Source organism: Echeneis naucrates, chromosome 5 (genome assembly GCF_900963305.1).
Source record: "Echeneis naucrates chromosome 5, fEcheNa1.1, whole genome shotgun sequence".
Classification (NCBI taxonomy): Eukaryota; Metazoa; Chordata; class Actinopteri; order Carangiformes; family Echeneidae; genus Echeneis; species Echeneis naucrates.
This window is the reverse complement of record NC_042515.1, coordinates 18,970,992-18,992,914: the sequence shown is the minus strand read 5'-3', so window position 1 is coordinate 18,992,914 and position 21,923 is coordinate 18,970,992. Positions and strand designations below refer to the sequence as shown.

The 21,923-nt window shown below is 40.1% G+C and overlaps 1 protein-coding gene across 1 annotated transcript in view; it reads left to right on the top strand.

Moving 5' to 3' along the window:
- The window catches only part of suclg2 (succinate-CoA ligase GDP-forming subunit beta), an 85,927-nt gene that overhangs the window by 13,032 nt on the left and 50,972 nt on the right, over positions 1 to 21,923 (top strand). The window contains exon 2 of the mRNA XM_029501777.1: positions 7,181 to 7,322. Coding sequence (XP_029357637.1) covers positions 7,181 to 7,322 — 142 coding nt within the window. The remainder of the gene's footprint in view (positions 1 to 7,180; positions 7,323 to 21,923) is intronic.

Sequence of the window (21,923 nt, the reverse complement as noted above, 5' to 3'; positions counted from 1 at the left end):
AGTCAGGTAGCTCACTTGTCACCAACATGGAAAATTGTCTTCAGCTTCAGTACTCAACCTATTAATTGAAAAGTAAGAAACTTTGAAACATAATACACAACAGAGAAAATAGCAAATATAAGATGGTATGAGTCTAATGATAAAGACAGCATATTCCCAAAGGTACATTCTCAGGGTGGCAAAGATTACTACACATAACCTGAACAAAAATGTTTAAATTTCAGATGCTATTTGTGCTTTTAATTATCTGTATGGTATGCAGAACCAGCAGACCACACACAAAACTTTTTAAACAGACTGTCCTGAACGTATTTTTTCTATGGCACTAATGTACATACTTTTTTTTTATATTGCTTGTCGATATTGCTTGTTTATATTGCCTATACTGTACATTGTATTTATTGTCTCTTTTCACTGAAGCCCTCTTTTGCTGCTGTAAAACTGTATATATCCCCACTGTGGGACGAATAAAGGAATATCTTATCTTATCTAGCTATTTAGGTAATAGAGGCCACGTTAAATCCGCACAAGAATCCTCATTCTATAAGTCTCAAAAATCTCATTTATTCGTTGGTGGTAAAAACAATTAAGCATTTAATTAAACTACTGAACCATACAACGAAATGCCAAACAGGTTACATCTTACCACAAAGGTGGTGTGCTTCATATATTATATATTAACAATAAGGCCTTAGTGTGGTAAGTTACAAACAACTGAATATAAACTTGATTATGCAGACCATGTCATGCAGGCATAAGCCATCCAGTGATGCATAAGAAGGGTACAATCTATTACTCATTTTAAATTGATTAAACCTTTGCCAAGAAGGGCCTTGGTCAGGGATGTGACAGAGAAAAAGGACAACTCATGCCCAGCATTCCATCAATAAAGCCTTGATAGAAGAGTGGCAAAATGGAAGCCACTTTGAGTAAAAAGCACATCACAGCCTACTTAGATTTGCTGAAATGTATTTGTAGGAATCTAAAAGAATGAAGATAAAGATTTTCTGGTCTGGTGAGACAATAATTAAACCGCCCAGGGCAGAAATACTACACTATGTTTGGTTAACACCATCACTTGGATAATAACATCCTACAGTGAAGCACAGAGGTGCCAGGATCGTGCCATATGGATGCTTCTTCATGGCAAGGAAAAGGAGACTCCACTGATCCCTTACTAAACTCTGACAAAAGTACAGCCTGAAAGCTCTGAATATTTGATTCTAAATTCTTCTAGCTCTTAGTGTATTAATTTTAAACTTTGTTGTTACATGTTACTGAGTGTAGATTGTTAGGCGAAACTGTCAGTTTCATCCATTTCAATCTGCACAGAGTAAAAAGTGCCCTCAGTGCCCCTCCATTCTCTGGTGTTTTGCCCAAAGGTAACTGTCAGTGCCTGGAGGGACACCTCCAGCCACACTTGACTTCTCCAGCAAGCAGCAGCAGTTATTTTGGGAAGTCTGTATTCTTGCTTTCTATCCTTATCCTCACTCCTCCATTTTCTTGGAGACAGAGGAGCCATTTCTGTTGTGTTATGATAAAATAAGATAAGGTAAGATAACCTTTTACTGAGCCCTGAACAAGGGATTTTTTTTTTTTTTTGTGGGTGGGAGAGTAGTGCACAGTACAAACAATTCACACATAAAAAGAAGATAGATAGTAGAGATGGACGTAAATAAATAAGAGTGACATAGCAGGAAAGCGATGTGATTAATATATTTACACTATTTACAGTATGTACAGTGACTGGTACACTATGTATTTGGTGTGGAAGCAGTTGTACAGTCTGACTGCAGCTGGAATGAATGACCTGCGGTAACACTCCTTTTTTCAAAAGGAAGGGGGAGGCAGTCTTCTGCTAAGGTCTGCAGTGGGTGAATGGGGTTGTCCATGATGGCTGTCACTCTGTCCCCGAGTGCAACCACTACTCTCCTTACCAAGTGACAATGACTTTTCCTCTTCTTGTGTACAATGTCCATATTGAGAGACCGGTCCAGTTTATCGTTGAGGTGAACAGCCATGTATTTGTATGGCTCCGTCCCTTCAATGTCCAAATCATGGATTTTCACTGGTACAGTGTTTGCTGCTCTACTCCAGAAATTGATCATCATCTTCTTTTTCTTTCTGATGTTAAGCTGAAGGTGGTTACTCCCACACCAGTCCACAAAGTTAATGATGGACTTCCTGTACTCTTCCCACTCTGACACAAACCCCACAATAGCTGTCACCAGAGAACAGTGACAGCTCCCGGAGTTGTAGCATAAGCCTGTGTATATGGTGAAGAGAAAGGGAGAGCGCACCATGTCCTGTGGAGCACTTTTGCTTCTGACCACCCTTACAGATACATAGTCCTGAAGCCTGACATACGTCTGTTGGAGAGGTAGTTCAGCATCCACCCAGCTAGGTAGCAATCCATGCCTGCTCTTTCCAGTTTCACCCTGAGTAGTGCCGTCTGGATGCCGCTAAGGCAATGGAGAAGTGATAGAACGTTACTCTGCTGTAGTCCATTTGAGTCAGGGACTAGTGCAGCAGGACGATCACCACGTTTGCAGTGGATTTATAATTGGCGTGATTATATGATTCTTTTCCTTAACTTGAGCTCAAAAGTGTTATCCTCCACCAGTGGATGTGAAATACTCCGCCCAGTTTATTTATGCCTCTCATATGAGTCCAGGTACTGCAACACTGTTTTAATCAGTATTTCCCCTCACACATGGTTTCACTTCTGCTTGCAATTGATCTTTTGTGATCTGATGTTCCATATAAATGAAACTGCTGTACTTTTGAGATTTTCAGATTCCATTAATATTTCCAAGCAATGTTATAAATAATTGTTGGATAAAATTAGTCGTATTGGAGGCTACAGCCAGCCAGGGGATTCTATTGTTATCTTGAACTTCCCAGTTTCTCTGAAAGTGAAGCCAACAGTGACAGTAATGTGCTAGCACTGATGGATTGTTGTCTCCAACAAAAGTTGTTTAAGCTGTGAAAGTTTGGAGCAGTAGTTGTAGTTGCTGTGTGTGTCCCTGTCAAGCTTTGAATCCAGACTTTTCCAACATGGGACTCCCATGTAAAGAACATACTTGTTTAAATTGAATGGTTAGACATGTTTGTTAATTTTTCAGTGTGATATGATAAATGTGTAACTTCCATGTGCTATTTTCTTTAGTGAAAAGTAGAATGTGGACTGAAAGATAGAGACCGAATGGTTTGAATGGCAAGAGAGGTAGATGTTTTAAAAGAGGAGGCCCCGCAGGTACCTGACAGCAGTCAAATGAGTCCACAAAGCAGACGAAACCTGTGTTGCAGCTTCGCTTCTTAAGGCTGTGTGAATGGATTTTGGCTAAATGAACAAGCTACAGGCAGAAGAAGAGTGAATCTTTCAAGGCTTTTACATTGTCAAGTTAGGGCTGAATGATATGGCCCAAATTTATAGCACTATATATCTCTTCGGCCAATACGATGTAATTGAATAGCAATATTAACATTCACAGAAGTCACAGAAAAACTGCCAAGTAATGTCCGCAAACTTGCAATGAAATTTTCTCCTATGAAACTATAATATTTCAGCTATAAAAGCAGCAGCAATAAATCATTCTTCACAGCCTATTCATATTCAGTCTTCATTTTCCTTTATCAATGTTAACTTATGATTATCTTGTTCTTCTTTAAATAGACTGTGACAAAAGTGCCTCAATAGTTAATAATATGAAAAATGCTTAGGTACAACATAATACAGAAAAAAACCTGGGCAACAGTAAAAACACATTAAGTGGTGATGATGATTTAGGGACAGGCCGGCTTAAACCCCTACAGTACCTCATCTTCAGCCTCTCAGATTATTGTCTGGAGGTGAACTGCTTCAGATGGTGGACAGAGTTCATGTGTTCCTGCTGCTAGTCAGCTCTTTCCATTCAGCAGCACACTGAAACCTGAAGATTAACTGAGCTTCGATAGCTCAAACCTCTTCCACACCGCTGAATTAGTCTTTCCTCTCTTATCAACTATTCCACCTGCTTTATTATGAATTGTGGAAGCTCATGCAGTCACTAAAGTATTCTGGTTCGAGGTTCACATTTAGCAGCTAAAATTTTAAGCCCGAGGCTACTGCAGCCTGCGTTGATGTCATGACGCCCCAATTTAGTTTTTGCTGTTTTTGCTCTGCTTAAATACAATTAAGTGACAGCAGCGCCCTCTAATGAATGTCAGTCAGTGACAGATGCTTAAATAATGTACATTGAAATATTGTTTAAAAACCATATCACAATTATTAAAACATTTTCAAAGGTGATACATCCAGCACTACTTCAAGTCAATCCAAATTCATTTGACTTCATCTTCTGGTTTCTTTCAAAATGTTTCCTTGATTCATTCTCTTAGCATCATCCTCTTATGTTGTTTTTCACATCTTTATGTAGTTCACATTTAGCCTTGGCTTTGAAACTAGAGTGCAACGAGTCGGCTGTTTTAGAGTACTAATATGGAAGATAGAAGCATACCATCATATGAACACATACAAACTGCAATAACAAACACATGGCATCATAGATGGGAGTGCAGAGGTGACCAACAGATGCCCCTCATTACTGTATTCAGTTAGATGAGAGAAGCGGCCAACATCGATCAACATGTACTATTTTCCTGGAAAACAATCCAGTCTGCTGGAAGGTTCTCATAAGAGTTGGGTTGGGGAAAGCATGCTAATACAGTATGCTGTGGCACAAAGAGGATTGCTTTTGCCATGAATTGTGAATCAGCTTTGCTTTCACAACACAAATTAACATTTGTGTTTAGTTTTTGATTCCAAAAAAAAAAAAAAAAAAAAAAGAGAGAGAGAGAGAGAAAGGAGAAAAAAAAAGCTTGACTTGGCTCTTCTCTATTGGAGTGGTCGTCTTCATCTTCAACTGCTTATGTTTCCGGGTCGTGGGGTGTGGTCCCAGCTCACGGGTGAGGGCAGGGTACACCCTGGACAAGTCACCAGTCCATCACAGGGCCAACACACAGAGACAGACAGAGACGAAAAGCCACTCACATTCAGACCTACAGACAATCGCCAATCAACCTAATCATGCATGTTTTCGGATGGTGGGAGGAAACCCACACAGGCACGGAGAGACTATACAGGCAACAGTACTAACCACCATTCTGCCGTGCTGCCCAATCAAAGGTCATTAACCTTTAATTATGAATAACCACTAAGGGTTGGTGGCGGTTATATTCTACTCCCTCCTGCGTGTAATGGTTCAGAGCAACTGAGCAAACACAACCATTTCCCTTCACCCCCTGCTGTTGTATTCCTCTTCGTTCCCCATTTTAGCAATGGATTGGCTGTTAACTTTAAAAAGCATTGAGTGGTCATGCCCGATGCACCACAGAATCAAATTGTACCCTAAAAACACATGCACAGTTTCTCTTGTCATTTTCTTTATCAGCTCCTTTTTCATTGTTTCTCCCGACTCATCATCTGTATTGTGGTTTTTTGAATATTATGTGCTCACACTCATACAGACATGTACACTTACAAATGCTTGGCTTCTCAATATTTCAGTATGAATAATTATGCAAAAAGGTTTTACATGATTGATTTTTAATAGGACCACCCCCACAAAAACCAAAAAAACAAAAACACATTTTGCAACTTTGTTTTTGTCCTAGTGTTTTTGTAATGTGTTGGAGGAAATTATTTTTGGGGGGGAAAGGTATTGAGTGATCGTAACAAAAGTAACAACATTAAAACAGACCCTTCCTTGTTGTTAATAGTCAGGACTCAAACAGTTAAAATAAATCAGTCCAAATTGATCATATCGCTTTGTTCCAGTAGTTGTTATCCTTAGTGATTGAAAAATTGTTAACGTTTACTGTCTCAGATGGTCTCTCCCTTTTAACCTATACTCTTGCCATTAGTTGTATCAGCTGCTTCAGCGTGGAGATGGTAACCACAAAATGTATTATCTGTATGCATGTGCACCCAGGGAGAGACTGACTGAGCCAGTGAAGAAGAAAAAGTACTCAAAACACTCACAGATAGATGACCATGTTCAGTTTTAATGTGCACACTTCTAAAAATGCTTGCATATGTGACCAAAAATGGTAGCATTCTGAAGCTCTGTGTTTCAGAAAAATAACTCAATATATGAGTACCATCATTTTGTTAGATGGTTTCAATGTAAAGGTGTGGTACGCCGCTTCATTTTATGGCCTTATTTTTGTTGTATCTGTCCTCCTAGCTACTGTATTTTTCCTACCACTGGGAATATAAGCAACCTGGAGCAGCTGGCTGCTACTTTTTAAAAAAAAATTGCTACTGATTGTTAAGAGCAGAATATTGACTTTGCAGACTTGAGCACAGCTGGTGTGATGAAGCATTTGATTTTGCTGCATTAATGTAGTATCGACAGCAATATTACTAAAAATTTCTGGTAATAAATATGGTGACATAAGCCACTAACACAGATACCATTATCTTCTACATTATTATATGCACATGCCCCTTATGTTCATGCAGGTGTGCTCGAATAGCTAATATCCTTTGTAGCTATAACAGATTTAACAGCTTAGGTCAGTTTAACTTAACGTGGTAAGCAATATAATGCATTGGGATTCTGTGATTATTCTCATGTTAGATTTATCCTCTCTTTATCCACAATCCTTGTTTTTATTATTTTTAGTGTACTTTCTCTTATTAACAACTGAAGATCTTTACTGTGAAAACCATTGCATGTGCGCGCACACAAAACAATGCACAAGTGGTGTGGTGCAGGGTGTGTCAGGCTCAAACGCAGCCTCTGTCTCCGTCACATTAAAAAGTCTTTTCTTAAATAGCAACAACAGTTGTAGCTGACAGGGGCCTGTGTCTGCTGATGGTGCGAACTGCTTCTGAGCTGTCCTGCAGCTCAGGCCAGGCTGCCTCATTATAGGAAAAGGAGACAGAGTCAAATGATAGGAGGGAGGAAACTATGAAGACCAAAGAGGAGAGAGGAAGTAATCCATACTCTATGGTAGGTGTTAGACATGTATGATGTAAAACACCGTAGCAGTGAGCATGCAGGCTTTGGAAGATGTTAAAGAAAGAATTGAAACCATTAGATATGGTGGAACCCCAAGATGGTTACTTTTTTATAGCAATGACTTAACTTTCTCCCTCATTTTGTCTTCCCACTTCCATTTCTTTCCTTGTCAGGGCACCTGGTTGAGTCCCAGGAGATGGCTGAATCTGCAAGAGTACCAGAGCAAGAAGCTGATGCAAGAGAGTGGCGTCGCTGTCCAACGCTTCTATGTGGCCGACACGCCTTCTGAGGCTCTGGAGGCTGCAAAGAGACTTAGTGAGTATAAATGAAACTCACTTGGCTATGAATAAATAAATAAATAAAACATTTCAACTCAAATCAAGAAAACATGTCATCAAAGCTTTCAATGGAAAAATGTTAACATTAATGCTACCTTAGGGTGAGGGTTAGTTCACCCATTTAGTATCAACACTGTGCATGCAGTTGTACTCCTTAAGATATTATTTATGTTTGGATTCATAATCTGCATATGAATATTTTAGGTGGAGTAGCATGACCTCTATTTCAACTAAGTTGAAATAGTGGTTTCCTCTCACTATCCAAAGACATCATGTTTTGGTTAACTGGTGACTCTAAACTGTCTGTAGGTCTGAGTGTGAGTAGTTGTTGGTCTCTGTCTGTCTCTGTGTGTTGGCCCTGTGAAGGACTGTTGACCTGTCCAAGGTGCACCCCACTCTCACCCGGTGTGAGCTGGGATTGGCTCCAGCACCCCCTGCGGCCTGGAAATGGATAGGCAGTAGATGATGAATTAATGAATGAATGAATTAATGAAATAAAAGCATTGTAGACTTAGCCGTTATCTTTTTTGGTGAACTACATGCAACAGGCTTTTTATTCCAGGGACATGAGGCTTGTTGAAATAACAGGGAATCAGTCATACCTCATTAGTCGATTTAAATTAATTCTTCACTGCTGATAATGATTTAGATCCTTAGTATTGTAAACTGCTCTGTAGCTGTGCAGCTGTATAATTTGAAAACTTAACAGTCTTATTTGTGCAGCAATGTTGTCCGGCCCTGCCACTGTACATGCAGATGGCTGTGGTTAATCAGGACTGAAGTTTTATCAAGTTTAATCGCATCGTAATGTGTTTACTTATGTGTGGTGAGCCTGTGTTTGTTGAGCTTAATGGTGGTGCCTACTCAGTTTTTCATCATAGCACTCATCCGTGCTAATTTGTTTCACAACCTCTAGTCTTTACTTTCTCACACTTTGTATGTTTGTGTTTTTTTTTTTTTTTTTGTAATTTATTTATTTTAAATCCTTGGTTAGAATTGGGGTTTTTGCCCCCAGACATTCGCTCAGAGCCATGTAAGGGAATGACTGGAACTCTAATTTTATTCTTGTCGCGCAAATCTTCACAAGTGCATTTTGCTTGCATGAGCAAAGATGATTTAACACACATTTATATGCACCCACACATGGCTCTTTTTTCCATCCTGTACTTTCCCTGTTTGTACTTTCTTCCCACACACCACAACTGCCCAACACATACAGTGCATGTCTCCAGCCTCAGATTTATATTTTATTCAGTGTCCTCTCCAACTACAGCAGCGGTTTTCTGATAGTTATCCAAGTTGGTTGTCAGCCGGTGAAATTTGACTCTTACCGCTGCCTTTGGGCTCGTATGCCTGGGGCACTGCTTTCAATGGCCCTGTTTATGATGCAGAGAAAGATAGACTGAATAGGGGGAAGAGAATATATATATCTTAATGCCTATATTTCCAGGTAGGGGAGGAAATGGTGAAAAATTCAGGACAGATGAATTAAAAGGGACTGTTTTGTAAAACCCATTTAAACTCAAGTTAAAATTGTCACTGGTTTTTAGGTGCTAACAGGCCAGATAACATTGATAAGATTTGTACATAGTTAAGAAAAGATGGGACTCCATTCAAGGTTTTTAGTGGCAATTGAAATATGGCTCTGCAAAAAAAAAAGATGAATATATTGGCTATTGTAATATGTATTTCAGGTAATTTCCATGTGGAACTGCAAAATATGCACAGAGGGAAGATGTGGCTAAAAGTGATTTATCATTGCAGATTGTCTATACCAATAGTGGTAATTACATGACTGCAGTTATGAAATATTTTTATTGGTCTCTTCAACCAGTAATTCATGCCCAGAAGCAGTGAGCTCCCACTTTCTCTTTTACTTCACTGCTTTCCATAAATGGGCAAGACACGTGTTTAAAAATCCAAGCATCCAGTCTTAATTAGTAACAATGCATCCAATTTGACTGGACTGTGGATGTGACCACTTATATCATGAGTGTTTCTCAGCTAATTCTCATCTAAATTGAAAACATGTGCCAGCACACTTTTTGCAGCTCTGATGGTAATTTGTGCTTGACTTAGCAAATCAACCCCTCTGCTCCCACAGTAAAATTCACAGCTGCTTTGTCTACTTTTATACTAGACTGTGATCAGTGTCCATGTACCTTTTTGTTTATGATTGACACACTTTCTTTTTTTGTGACACTTGCTGGCTCACCAAAGGATGCATGAGAGCTCCTCCTACACTTCATTTCAATGCATCCCCAATGTATCTGTAAATGATTTACTCTTGGGCTATGTTAGGTCACAGAAGGATGTGATAGAGAGTGAGGGAAAGAGGGGATCACTAACCTCTTTAGTATACTGAGGCTGCCAAGTGCTGACTCCCAGGAAGGGGGCTGGGTGTGAGGCCAGCTCTGGATAAAACTTGGTTTGATGGCCTTCCACTGGCAACACTGAGTACAGCTGTGTACAGGGGATGTATATAGCTGGGGTATCTGAAGTTACCAGCAGAAAATACATTTCTGCATGGTGCTGATATCCTAAACTAGTCAAGCATGGAGGCGCAGTCACACATCAGTGATATGCATAGGGTAAGCTTGCCAATTTAAACATGTCGTCACATAGACATTCATATATACATGCAAAATAACCAGTATTTTCCTCTCCGCTACACTCACTTAACCATGAAGTGGTTAAGTTGACAGTTCAATTGAAGCTATGCTACATAGATACTCCTCTTCCCTCTTATGTGCTGCAGAGTGGTCCACCTCTCCTGAGGTGGACACACATTGATTTGTTCTATCACTGCTGAGGACAAATAGCTTAATATCTTTCTCCTTTTCTACAAAAACATAAAAGTGAAATATCCGACATGGACCATTGATTCAGTGTAACTTGAATGGCAACTCGTAAGGGAGAGTTTACATTGTGGCAGATGGGTGGCTCAAAACATGGAGAATAGGGCTTGATTCCTGCGGCCCCATACTGGGTGAGCTGCACAGGGACTTATCAGAAAGTCTAAAGTTTTTGTAATATGTTGTCCACTGGGACACTGAGCGAATGGCACAATAACTCCTGCTGTCTGTCCAAAACCAATGACCCAGATCCGCAACTCTCATAGGCAAGATTTTAATTCTAGTGGTGTGTGTGTGTGTGTGTGTGTTTGTTTCAGACCAAGCAGCTGTAGGTTTGACAAAGAAACTTTTGGACCTTGAATGTTATGTTTTGCTGATTTAAAATGTAAAAAAAATATCCTCCCTTCTGATTAAAATTGCATATTTTTGGATGGTTGTTGCCTATCAACAGATTTTTAGCGTCAAGGTTTCACTTTTCTTTGGGTGGCTACAATGGTACATACTCATGAACAAGAACACAATATGAGACCTATTCATGATGCCAAAAATTTACTTGGTATTTCAGGAGTATATATCTATGAAGCAGAGTCAGAATCTGATAGGTGGAATATGATCCTGTAGATTCAGCTGTACTTCTATTTCAGTTTTCACAAAAATCTGACCTGAAAGAGAAAATTGAAAATGAAGTGTGTGTTTTTATGGACATACAACTTGAATGACAGAAATAAGCCACACGTGTGAGAGTTTCACAAAAAAGACTATAATCTTCAAGTTTTTAGTCACAGTTAAAGGTATCCGATGTGACTTAAAGCAGCGGTCCCCAAGCTTTTTTGCTCCACGGGCTGGTTTAATGTCAGACAATATTTCCACGGACTGGACTTTAAAGTGTGATCGGCATATAAACTGTGCTATTTTCTAAATTTCATAATAAACGTGAACCCACTGTGCACTCATGCAACTTTATTAGCAGCGTCCTCGTAACATCACGCCAACAACATAACATGAGTAACATCCTCTCTGCCCCCTAACCCCGAACCTAAATGCAGCTTTCCTTTTCATGGAAGTCACAGGCTCTTCTTCTGTCTCCTCACTGGGCCTTTTCCCCTTCACAAAGAAACTGTCCTTTTTTTAATCATTTTGCAAACTTGTGGGTTTAATTTTAGTGGTAACGTATCACGTGACCGGGACAAGCGTCTTGACATGCATCAAGAGTGAGTCATAGACGGATGTAACGGAGAGAATCCGGTCATTTTTCAAAATAAAACATAGTTCAGATTCAGATAATAAATAAAACATAAATAATGTAAGTTATTTTTCTTTCTGCGCGGCCCTGTTCGAAAGACCTACAGAGCGATACCGGTCTGTGGCCCGCGGGTTGGGGACCACTGACTTAAAGTATATGTGTATATCGCTGTATGTGAGTTTATCTTATGGTTGTCCATGGGTCGTACTATTAGCCTTGATATATCAGCAACTCAAGTAATGAATATAAATTTCATTTGTCTTCACATACATACATATACACATACCTGTGCCCTGCTACAATGCCGCACCACCACCCCCCCCCCCCCAAAAAAAAAAAAAAAAAAATGTGATTATGCAGTCCACTTTTTGTGTCGCCACCTGCTTGACAGATGCATCAGTAGAGCAAATCTTGATGGATTGTCAGTCTGAATTCTAAATCAAAACCACATTTTCTCTCCCCTTCATGTCTGCCATGCCTCCTTTCCTCCCAGCATTCATTCATTTACAAAGCAGCTATGGAAGAGAATATTGCTTTGGATTCTTATCTTCACTGCATGGAGAGACTGTGTGATGAATGGGAAAACATATACCTGTGTATATACCTGTGTCTGTGTGTGTGTGTGTGTATATATATATATATATATATATATATATATATATATATGCATTTCATATCGGAGGACTTAAAAAAAAAAAAAAAAAAAGAAATATGTTCTCCCTCTTTACTGTTGTCATCTTCCTGAATTTCTTGTGACAGATTGTTTTGCAATCTGTATTTTTCTGCTGTTACTCTTGTTATCCTGTATCCAATTCTTGGGAAGTTACCTAATTTTTTGCACTCTTTACTCACCTCATTCTACCTCGCCTCTCTTTTTCACTTCTTTGTGCTTAGCATAGCTCCACTGCCAGAATGACAATTAACAGCGGTAGGAATCATTTTAATTTATTTTCACTGAGCTATGAATATTCAGTGTAAACAGAGGAATTTTTATGCATGGCTGTCAAATCTCATGTGTGCTTATTAGAGGCATAGTTAGTTTGATATGTTTGCTTACAGAATAATATGAGCTACCTTGACACTAGCCAACTCTTTGAAGAAGCGCGTGTGTGTATGGAGGTGTGCAGATTTGGTGGTGTCTTTGTGATGACTTTTTTGGAAGAGGAATAGAAAGAGACCTATACAAACCGCTCATTTCACAAACATGTTCAGTCATCACTCTGTTTCACTCTGCCACGCATCACTTTCATATGTTGAAATGTTTGCCAGCGCAAGAAAATGTAGTTGGCTGGAAAATAAATTTGTTTTTCTCATTGAAAAACATAATACAGCCTTTCGTTGGAAGGAGACACTGTATTTTTGGTTAATGGGGATCTTCAAATGTCCCCAAGTCAAGTGAATTAAGTTCAAATTGTGCCTTCATTCAGCCATTCATTCATCCTTCCATCCATCCATCTACTATTGCTTATCCTTTTCCGGGTCTCTGAAGCCAATCTCAGCTCACACTGGGTGAGGGCGGGGTTCAAGCTTGACAGGTCATCAGTCCATCGCAGGGCCAACACAGTGAGACAGACAGAGACCAACAACCACTCACAAATAAAGACAATATAGAGTAACCAATTAACCCAAACTTAATGTCTTTGGATGGTGGGAGGAAACGAGTACCCGGACTAAACCCACACAGGCATGGGGGGAACATGCAAACTCCTCACAGAAAGGGCCTGTGAACTGAGCATGCACCTTCTTGTTGTGAGGCAAGTGCTGACCACTATGCCGCCATGCTGCCCACTGTGCCTTCAATGATGTGTAAATACATGTAGCTCAGGGCCAAGGACATCATTGTGTGTAACTTTAAGTGGTTTCAGTCTGCTTGTTTACTTGTCTGCTCTCTGTGGTAGCCAAAACCCCCGTCTCTGCCTCTGGCCTGTGAGATAGATATCATTGCAAACCATTAGCTGGCCTTCACAATGCTGTGCGTTGTGCTATGTTTACTTTACAGGGATAACATGGCGTCACTGGGTAGATTCAGATCCAAAGCATGAGTTAAATCTAGAGTTCTGTTCAGAAAATTAACCATTAAAATGCCTCATGTCAGCCAAGCAGCCAGCTTCTGACAGCCTCAGAGGATCTAGCCCTCTTATCACAGCCATTCTAGTGTGTGGCACATTTTGGTGTTGAATTCTAAGTTTTCATGTGTGCATGGAAATTACAGTAATGGAATCCAGTCATATGGGTTTTCTATTGTGGAATTGAAGTGTAGAGGAGACTGCCTGCACAGCAACCTCTGCTGGATGGACTCCCAGACTTACCTACTGCATTTCCGATCAGTCACATAGTAGACAGACAAGGGATATGTCAGATACAGAGCCAAGGGCATCGTGTGAAGACCCAGTAGTGTAGAGCATGGGTCCCCAACCCCCAGGCCACAGACCGGTATCGCTCTGTGGGTCTTATGAACTGGGCCGCACAGAAAGAATAAATAACTTACATTATTTATGTTTTATTTATTATCTGAATCTGAACTATGTTTTATTTTGAAAAATGACCGGATTCTCTCCGTTACATCCGTCTATGACTCACTCTTGATGCATGTCAAGACGCTTGTCCCGGTCACGTGATACGTTACCACTAAAATTAAACCCACAAGTTTGCAAAATGATTAAAAAAAGGAATTAAAAAAAGTTTCTTTGTGAAGGGGAAAAGGCCCAGTGAGGAGACAGAAGAAGAGCCTGTGACTTCCATGAAAAAGAAAGCTGCATTTAGGTTCGGGGTTAGGGGGCAGAGAGGATGTTACTCATGTTATGTTGTTGGCGTGATGTTACGAGGACGCTGCTAATAAAGTTGCATGAGTGCAAAGTGGGTTCACGTTTATTATGAAATTTAGAAAATAGCACAGTTTTATGCCGATCTTATAATTTTATTTTGTTGCATTTGTCCGCAAAACCTTAACCGTCGCTCCGTGGAAATATTGTCTGACGTTAAACCGGTCTGTGGCACAAAAGATTGGCGACCGCTGGTGTAGAGGGCCAGGCATCTGCAACTCTGATAGTACAGACTTGAAATATGAGTGCTGCAAAAACCTGCACATTTACAGTTTGGTGTGGAGGGGAAGTAATAGCATGATATTCCAATTCCTTCCTCAAACACAATATGCGCATTGTATTCATGGGTGGATAGATCCATAAAAGGATGTTTTTTTTTAAATCAACAAAAAAAACTAAATCCATGTCTATATGTATCATATGTGATGGTCAGTGCAAGTGCAGTTGTGTCAAAACTACAAAGCATGTGATATATATTTTTTTTAAGATGTCAGTGGTTCCACTTTCTCTGGCAGGGTGCAGATAAGCATTTACACCTCCGACTAAGCCTGGCGCTTGTGTATGAGATCATCTAGAGAGTACCATATGCTTATCCACCAACCCAACACACTGCCTAGCCCGTACCATCTGTCTCAGCGACGCTCCACCCCACCATGGGCATCACCACAAGCCGTTCTGAGGTCTTCGCTATCCATGTGTGTCGTTTGCATCTCTCTCGAGTCCTCCCTTTCTCTCTTCCTCTCTCCCACACCGGCCAGGCATGACTCTTTGCTATGCTTTCTCAGTTTATAGTGTCGCCATTGTTTATAATGGTTTATTTCCATGTTAAAGTGGAAACTCACTTTCAATATGGCAACTTGAAGGCCCCACATTTTTGTTGTGGATGGAGCTGTTCTTTATTTGATATTTACAGCTCTTTCCAGGTGGACTTCTGTAATTAACGTGCTGCAGGGCTGTCGCTTTTCATTGAAATACACAACAAATTAGTAAATATTTGATTTGTAATCTCTCATAAAAGATGTATTTGTTTTAGATTTATTCTTATTTCATTTCCTGGTATATCTTTCAATGCCCATGACAGATTTGTAATAGATTTCACAAATTTCCCTTAATTAAGTAAAATTATAGTGAAAGAAAAAAGGTTTGTGGAAGGTTCTACATGCAATATCCTTCAGTTTATTGTGTTGTAGCTTTCCTTTGACAACAGATGTGTGAGGCTTAGCAACTGAACTGAAAAATTATTGATCAAACTTAATAGGTGCAGTGCACTTAAAAGGAAATTCTCTACATGAATGCCTTTTCTGCAGTTGTGCAATGTGTATGATAAAAAAAAAAAAAAAAAAAGATTTATTCATTTAGTATGAAAGAAAAGCATATCCCTTCGCAATGGTGGTAATACATCAGTGTAGTTAAGATGTGAAACAAATAAGAAGTGCTTCAATATTTCCAACGGTGAACTGGTATGAAGTGCCTCTCAACAAATGGTTGTTAATTATTTTATGATAAGCTGTGCAATGTGGAATTACACATCACATCATAAATCAAAAATTTCAAGCCCTATCTTGAAATCCTAAGTGAGCCCTAAGTGAAATCCCGCTGTGGCACATTAGCATCACTCATGCATCAGTTCCTTTTTTATGTCATCTTTTCCCAACACTTGCTCAGTGATAGAGCCATTATGTTCATAATACTGGTCCAGGATCGGATGTTTTATTAGATCTATTGCATGTTTCACAGAGTAGTGAATTTGTAAGAAGCAATGTAGTGATAGTTTTTGCTCTTGCTCTCCCTCTTTGTGCCTTTTCTGCAGTTTTTGCCAACCTTGATTTGGATAACAGCGTTATAAGGCCTAAGACCATTTTCATAAAAATTTAATTTGTTCAGCTTTATGTTTGATACCAATCCTGTTTCACTGATGACTAGGAAAATGTTTGGACAAAATAGTTTTTCGGTAGAGTTGACAGTGGGAAAAGGTAATCCTGAAACCGTTTTGCTGTGCTGCTTAAAGACATATGGGCCCCCACCCTTTTCAAATAGGGACAGACAAATATTTTGATGTCAAACATGGTTAAAACATGGAACCCTACCAGACCTCTACTCGCTGTGCATCCCTCCTTTCTCATTCATGCTGTCCCCACTGGAGCTGCCGCATGCTCTTCAACACTTCAAGCGCCTTTTAAGACCACTTTCATCTTTCCTCTTGAGAAAATAAGGCAGTCTCTCTGGTGAAAAGCGCTGACAGTAGTAGTTAGTACTGAAAAGAGTTGGCTCCATCACGACCCTTTCACTTCCGTTTGTGTCTGAAGTGGTGGGGGATAAGACAACCCTCTTTTTGTGTTTGTCTGCGTTTGTACACCAGCTGGAGCCCATGTTGTGCCCTCTTCTTGTTGGCCTACTGGACAGAGGCCACTGAGGCAGATGCTTATCTACTGAAACAGCCAATCTCCCGATTGATACTTGAACTTCAAAGGAAGATGCACATTCAGTCTTTTGGGATATTACACCTGTTTAACAACTTCCATTTGAAATTACCTAGGTTGTGAAGCATTTTGGGAGGCTAATTGAGTGTGGACATATGCAGGAAAAAATAAAGCTAATTTTATATAAAAAAAAAAAACTGTTCTGCACAGTGTTTAATGGTTGCAATTTAGAGGGCCTGAAGGTAGGTGTACTTACAAACTGACTAACATCTGGACTAGTAGCAAAGCAGACAAAGCAACTGCCAGATAATGGTTTTCCAGATAATTTAATCTTGAATATTATCTTAACCCCCTGACTGCCAAATTTGCTAAATTCAGTCACATACAATATTGAATAAGATGGACTATTGAGAGGCCAAATCTTTGTGTTTGCACTACCAGTTGGCAAGTAGGCGCTATTTTGATTCTAGCACAAAATGATATTGTGTTCTTATTCAAAGTGTTGGAGGTATTAACGGTGGAAACATTCTCTAAACGGCAAAAATATTAACTTGTGGTGAAGAAGGGGAGTACATTGTATACCTTTAGGAGATGACAATCGGTCATATTGATAGTGATGGTGAGTGCTTGCATGGAGTTGGTTTGGCAAGTTTATATACCTGCTTTTGGTAATGTGTAGGAACAATATCACTATGATTATGTATTGCAGTTATAGTTAGTATACTACTATCGCAGTATGAAAGGTTATGGTGGCTGGGATATGGTTGGCTCAGCCTCTTCATATTGACAGCTCTGAGATCACAGATGTTCTCATTTGACAAGATAAATTAATATACAGTAGTCAGAATTTGCCTTTCAAGGTGGACAAAAATATGTATTTGCTGCAGTGTTTCCTTGTTAGCCATTCAAATAAAATGTTGGGACTACTTAACTCCCCAGACATCCAGCAGGACCCGCTACCTCAACAGTATTGTGGTGAACTTGCTTGGAAGAATAGGATGCTAATACCTGGTGAAATTTAATTTAGGGACTGAGTAATGAGCACATAGGGCATGAGGGGTCACATGCTGGTGTGTTGTACATCCGGGTTTACATTGATAAAATGCCTTTTTGTTTGATATGGTGCCCTGTCATTCAGAATTATCAGTTTTTAGGAATTTTTTGTCAATAAGCCTGCACAACAGACGTATCAGCATTTCATTTCTAAAATACAATCCCTAATACCGTCATATAAAAGAGGTTTTAGTTTGGATTATTTCATGTGCCCAGCATTTGACCTCCCCTTAAACTGACATGATTCACTTTTACTCTACTGGTATTTGGCCATCAGTACATTTTCTGTACTGTTTCTATCAACTACATGCGGCAAATGTTCAGTTTGTGAGAGGACCAAAGAACTTAATTCTAGAATAACATTGTTTGAATATACATCGCTGCTGCTTGTTCATTTGTGTGGAATATTTGGCCATTATTGTCAAGGCTTATATATACTTATGGGACTGATCTGGTCTGTGCACACTAATAAAAGAATCAGACTTGATAAATTTGCTTCCCTCAACCATGCTGCTGTTTACGTGGCTAGAGTTTGAAACAAGTATTATGTTAATAACTTCTACGTAAATGGGTTGAGGCTCATTTACACGGCTATTAACCGGGTAATGTCAAGTAAAAACACAATCTCTCTTTCCTGTGGATTTCACCCACATTTTGACCTTTACCTTCTCCTGTGCTTTTTCCTTTTTTTTCAAGCTCTCTCGCATCTTATCGCTGCTTGTCTGCTGTTGCTATCTCTTCCTTATCCTCTCTCACCCCCTCTGTCTTTGTCTACACTGCTGAACGCCTGTCAACCGATGCCCCTCACTCTTGTAAAATGAATATAGTACTACAGCAGCACCTTCATGTCCTTGTTTTCCACTTTGATCACATTGTAGAAAAAACAAATGCATGCAGGGAGTTTGCTGGAGTGAGCTGCAGATAACTCTATTGTACTACCTCACTCCATGCAGAGCTTCCGACGATGGACGTGGACAGAACATCTTCTCCCTTCAGAGGGCCGGCCTGTCAAATAGGAAGACAGATGTTAGTCTGCAGTTTTTCTGTTTACAGTACATGCTAAGATATCACTCACCCCATGAGGAGACGAGAGGGGGGAGCTGATTTAAAACAAAGGCGTATTAACATGGCCAAAGTGGCCCACTGACAGATACAGCAGCTCTTGCATACACAGAAATTTTGAGAATCTGAGAAAACACAATTAAGCACATGCCCAAAGCAAGCTCTGACACACTTTCTCTGGCCTTTCCAAGAACCTGTTGTCATCCCATACATGAGCTGGTTCTTAGGTCTCTAAGAAAAGCCATGCGACTGAAATTGTCTTAACAGCTGTAAATAGGCTTTGCGGGGTAAAGCGGCCTGTCTCTCAAAGAGCTGATTTCTGTAAGCAGCTTAGTGTTTCCACCTCCTCATTACGCACCCTAACCTATTCATGGTGTGGGTGAGACGTGGAATTATTCCTCACACATCCCCTCTGTCGAATTAGGATGATACTAATGTGCCAGTGGAAGTGAACACGTAGCCTGAGTTAGCTTGTGCTAGCTTGAGTTGGAGCTCAGAGTTAAGTTTGGTTCAGAGAGGGAATTCATGGTGGTGGAGAAATGTGCAAATACCATTGTGTGGTCGGGGATCCAGCCATCAAGCACGATGAATTAGCTGCGGGCTTTTTAAATAGTTCTATCAGCTATTGTCAATGCTACATTGTTGACAGAAAGCTGTTAAGTCAGTAATGAGAAATCAGAAACAGCTCATGTTTTTGTAGACTCTTGGTCACTTATTTAAACATATGGAGAATTTTCAGTTGTTGTGTGTAACCTGAGTTGTGTTCTTCAAGTTACTTTCTCATAAAGTGTCTTCATACAAGTAAATTCTTTTGCAGCAGCTTCGTTCTGAGACAAATGATTGTCTTTCCAGATAGTCCTCGCGGGCATTTGGCACCCATCGTTCCACAACATCGTTATCATTACCGTCACCCCACTGGTTGTACACCAATGAAAAACTCTCCACCAGAGGTTTGAACTGCACCTCTCTGTCACTGAGAGGAGACCAGGGCCATATCAGGATGTCATTACAAGCGCTATTTATCTCTGAAAGCCAGGTGGACTTGTCCTCTAATGAGGACTCAGCTGTCATGTAAGCAGTGACTGGAGGAAGTGTGACACACAGGTGCCTTTGTCAGTCCAGGACACTGATATTCTCCTCCACCTAGTAACACTGAGATGGCATCATTAGAGGCAACGGCAAACAAGGGGACAGGTGCATTAACCGGACAACCACACAGTGAGATGGTAATTATATATTTACTTGTAGGAAAAAACAAAGTTAAATTGTTGTTTTCCTCGACTTTTTCCATGTCAATGTCTGTTTTTCATTTGGTCCCAACATATAGCAAGAGGGCTTTGTAGAGCAAAGTTAGGGTTTATCAATGTTTTTTGACTTTTCAACCTCAACTCAACAGGCAAACATTTTTAGCTTTAAAAAACAGGCCATTATATGTCAAGGTAGATAAAAAAAAAAACCAAAGATTTTATTTCCCCATCTTTCCATCTGGTTCACCTGCAATCACTGCATGACTGAAGAGCTATTTTCTGTCTGACCTTTCTGGAGCCTGGTAAAATTGGAAATGGTAAAAGTTTATGAAAAGCTAAACTCGTCCATGATCATATCAGCTTTACCACTGTGGTTAAACAAAATCATTGCACAAGGAGTCCAAACATTAAACACGACCTGTTCCATTTTCTAGCCCCGCTGGTTCCAGAGTTTAATGAAAACATAATGCGTTGGCAAGGCTATTAACACTGAATGGTGCACAGAAATGAGCGCTGGCCTAACTTGAACTCCTTTATACACATGCAAGGGAAAACATCATGCACAGCTTTCTGTTTATGCAATTAGTAAAGTTTATTGGATAGTTGTGTTTTAAGTCATTAATATCTTATGTTGTCCATGGTACTTTTTGCTACAGTAGGTTATGAGTTCATTGTTTCCAATATCAGTGAGCCATGGATGTGACACAGCAAAAAGCCCTGTAGCAAAGTGAGTCAAAAGCTAGAGCTGCTCCAATAGCTTTCTGTGGCTATCAATATGCAGTTGACAACATAATTGAGGTTATTTAATGACTTGCCATGTGCCACTAGATGGAAGCAAATGGAATCACAAATTGTTCTTTCTACTTATAGTACTGGAATACCCCAGAATTATAAATTATATATCGGATGCCGGGAACCATTTCCAAAAAATGCTGGAAGAAAAATAATCACGCCTACATTATTTCTTTTATTAGATGGAGAGACCACCATTTAGGACCTCTTTTTTTTTTTTTTTTTTTATATCTAAACACTTAAATCTGCCTGTTTGGCAGCAATCAACACTGCTGTTGCTGCATCACAGCCAGGCGATCTCATGATGAGCCTAAATGCTGAAAAGTTAAGGAGCCCTTTTCTGTTTTTTTTGCTTCCCTCTAGTGTTAACGACATCTATCCATAGGAAGCCTCAGGCTCCCTGTAGTGTTTAGTTGTGGCTTGCGTTTGTGTTTGCCATTCTCCCAAGAGTTTGATTAGTCTTCTCCATTTAGCCACCACATTACTTTTATTACAGCACACATACACTCTAGGGAGGGCTCTGGTCGTGTCTGCAGATGGTAGCCCATCTTACTCCCTCTGGATTGGCACACAGCCTACATCTGTCCCTTACCAGCTAGCATTCCCCTCATGGCACACCCTCGAAGGCTTAATTAAACATCAGACCAATGCAAACTCTGCCACATGACGGCTACACAGAAAGACAGCGCGGGGGGGGTGTAGAAGGCCTCTACAGAAAGAAAGCGAGCAAAAGAGACACTGATTGTAGAAGTAACATTCCCTTTGCCAGCTGATGTAACTGGCAAAGAGACTGGGAGTTGATTTGCACTCATTACTGGGAAATGAATAAGGCCTGAGGATGATGAACTTATTACTCCGATAGCATGTGATGCGATTGGAGATGTCATGCGACGTTAATCTCCTCCCCTGTGTGTCCCCAAGATATAGAAAATAAATGGAGATGCATCTTCATAGTGTGGTACAAATAGAAGTGAAGAATTCACTACGCAACAATGCCCCCACCCCCCTATGACGAGAGGGGATTTCATTCAGCTAATGACCAAGCTACTACAGTATGTGCAAAGCTATTTCTAACTATTGTGCA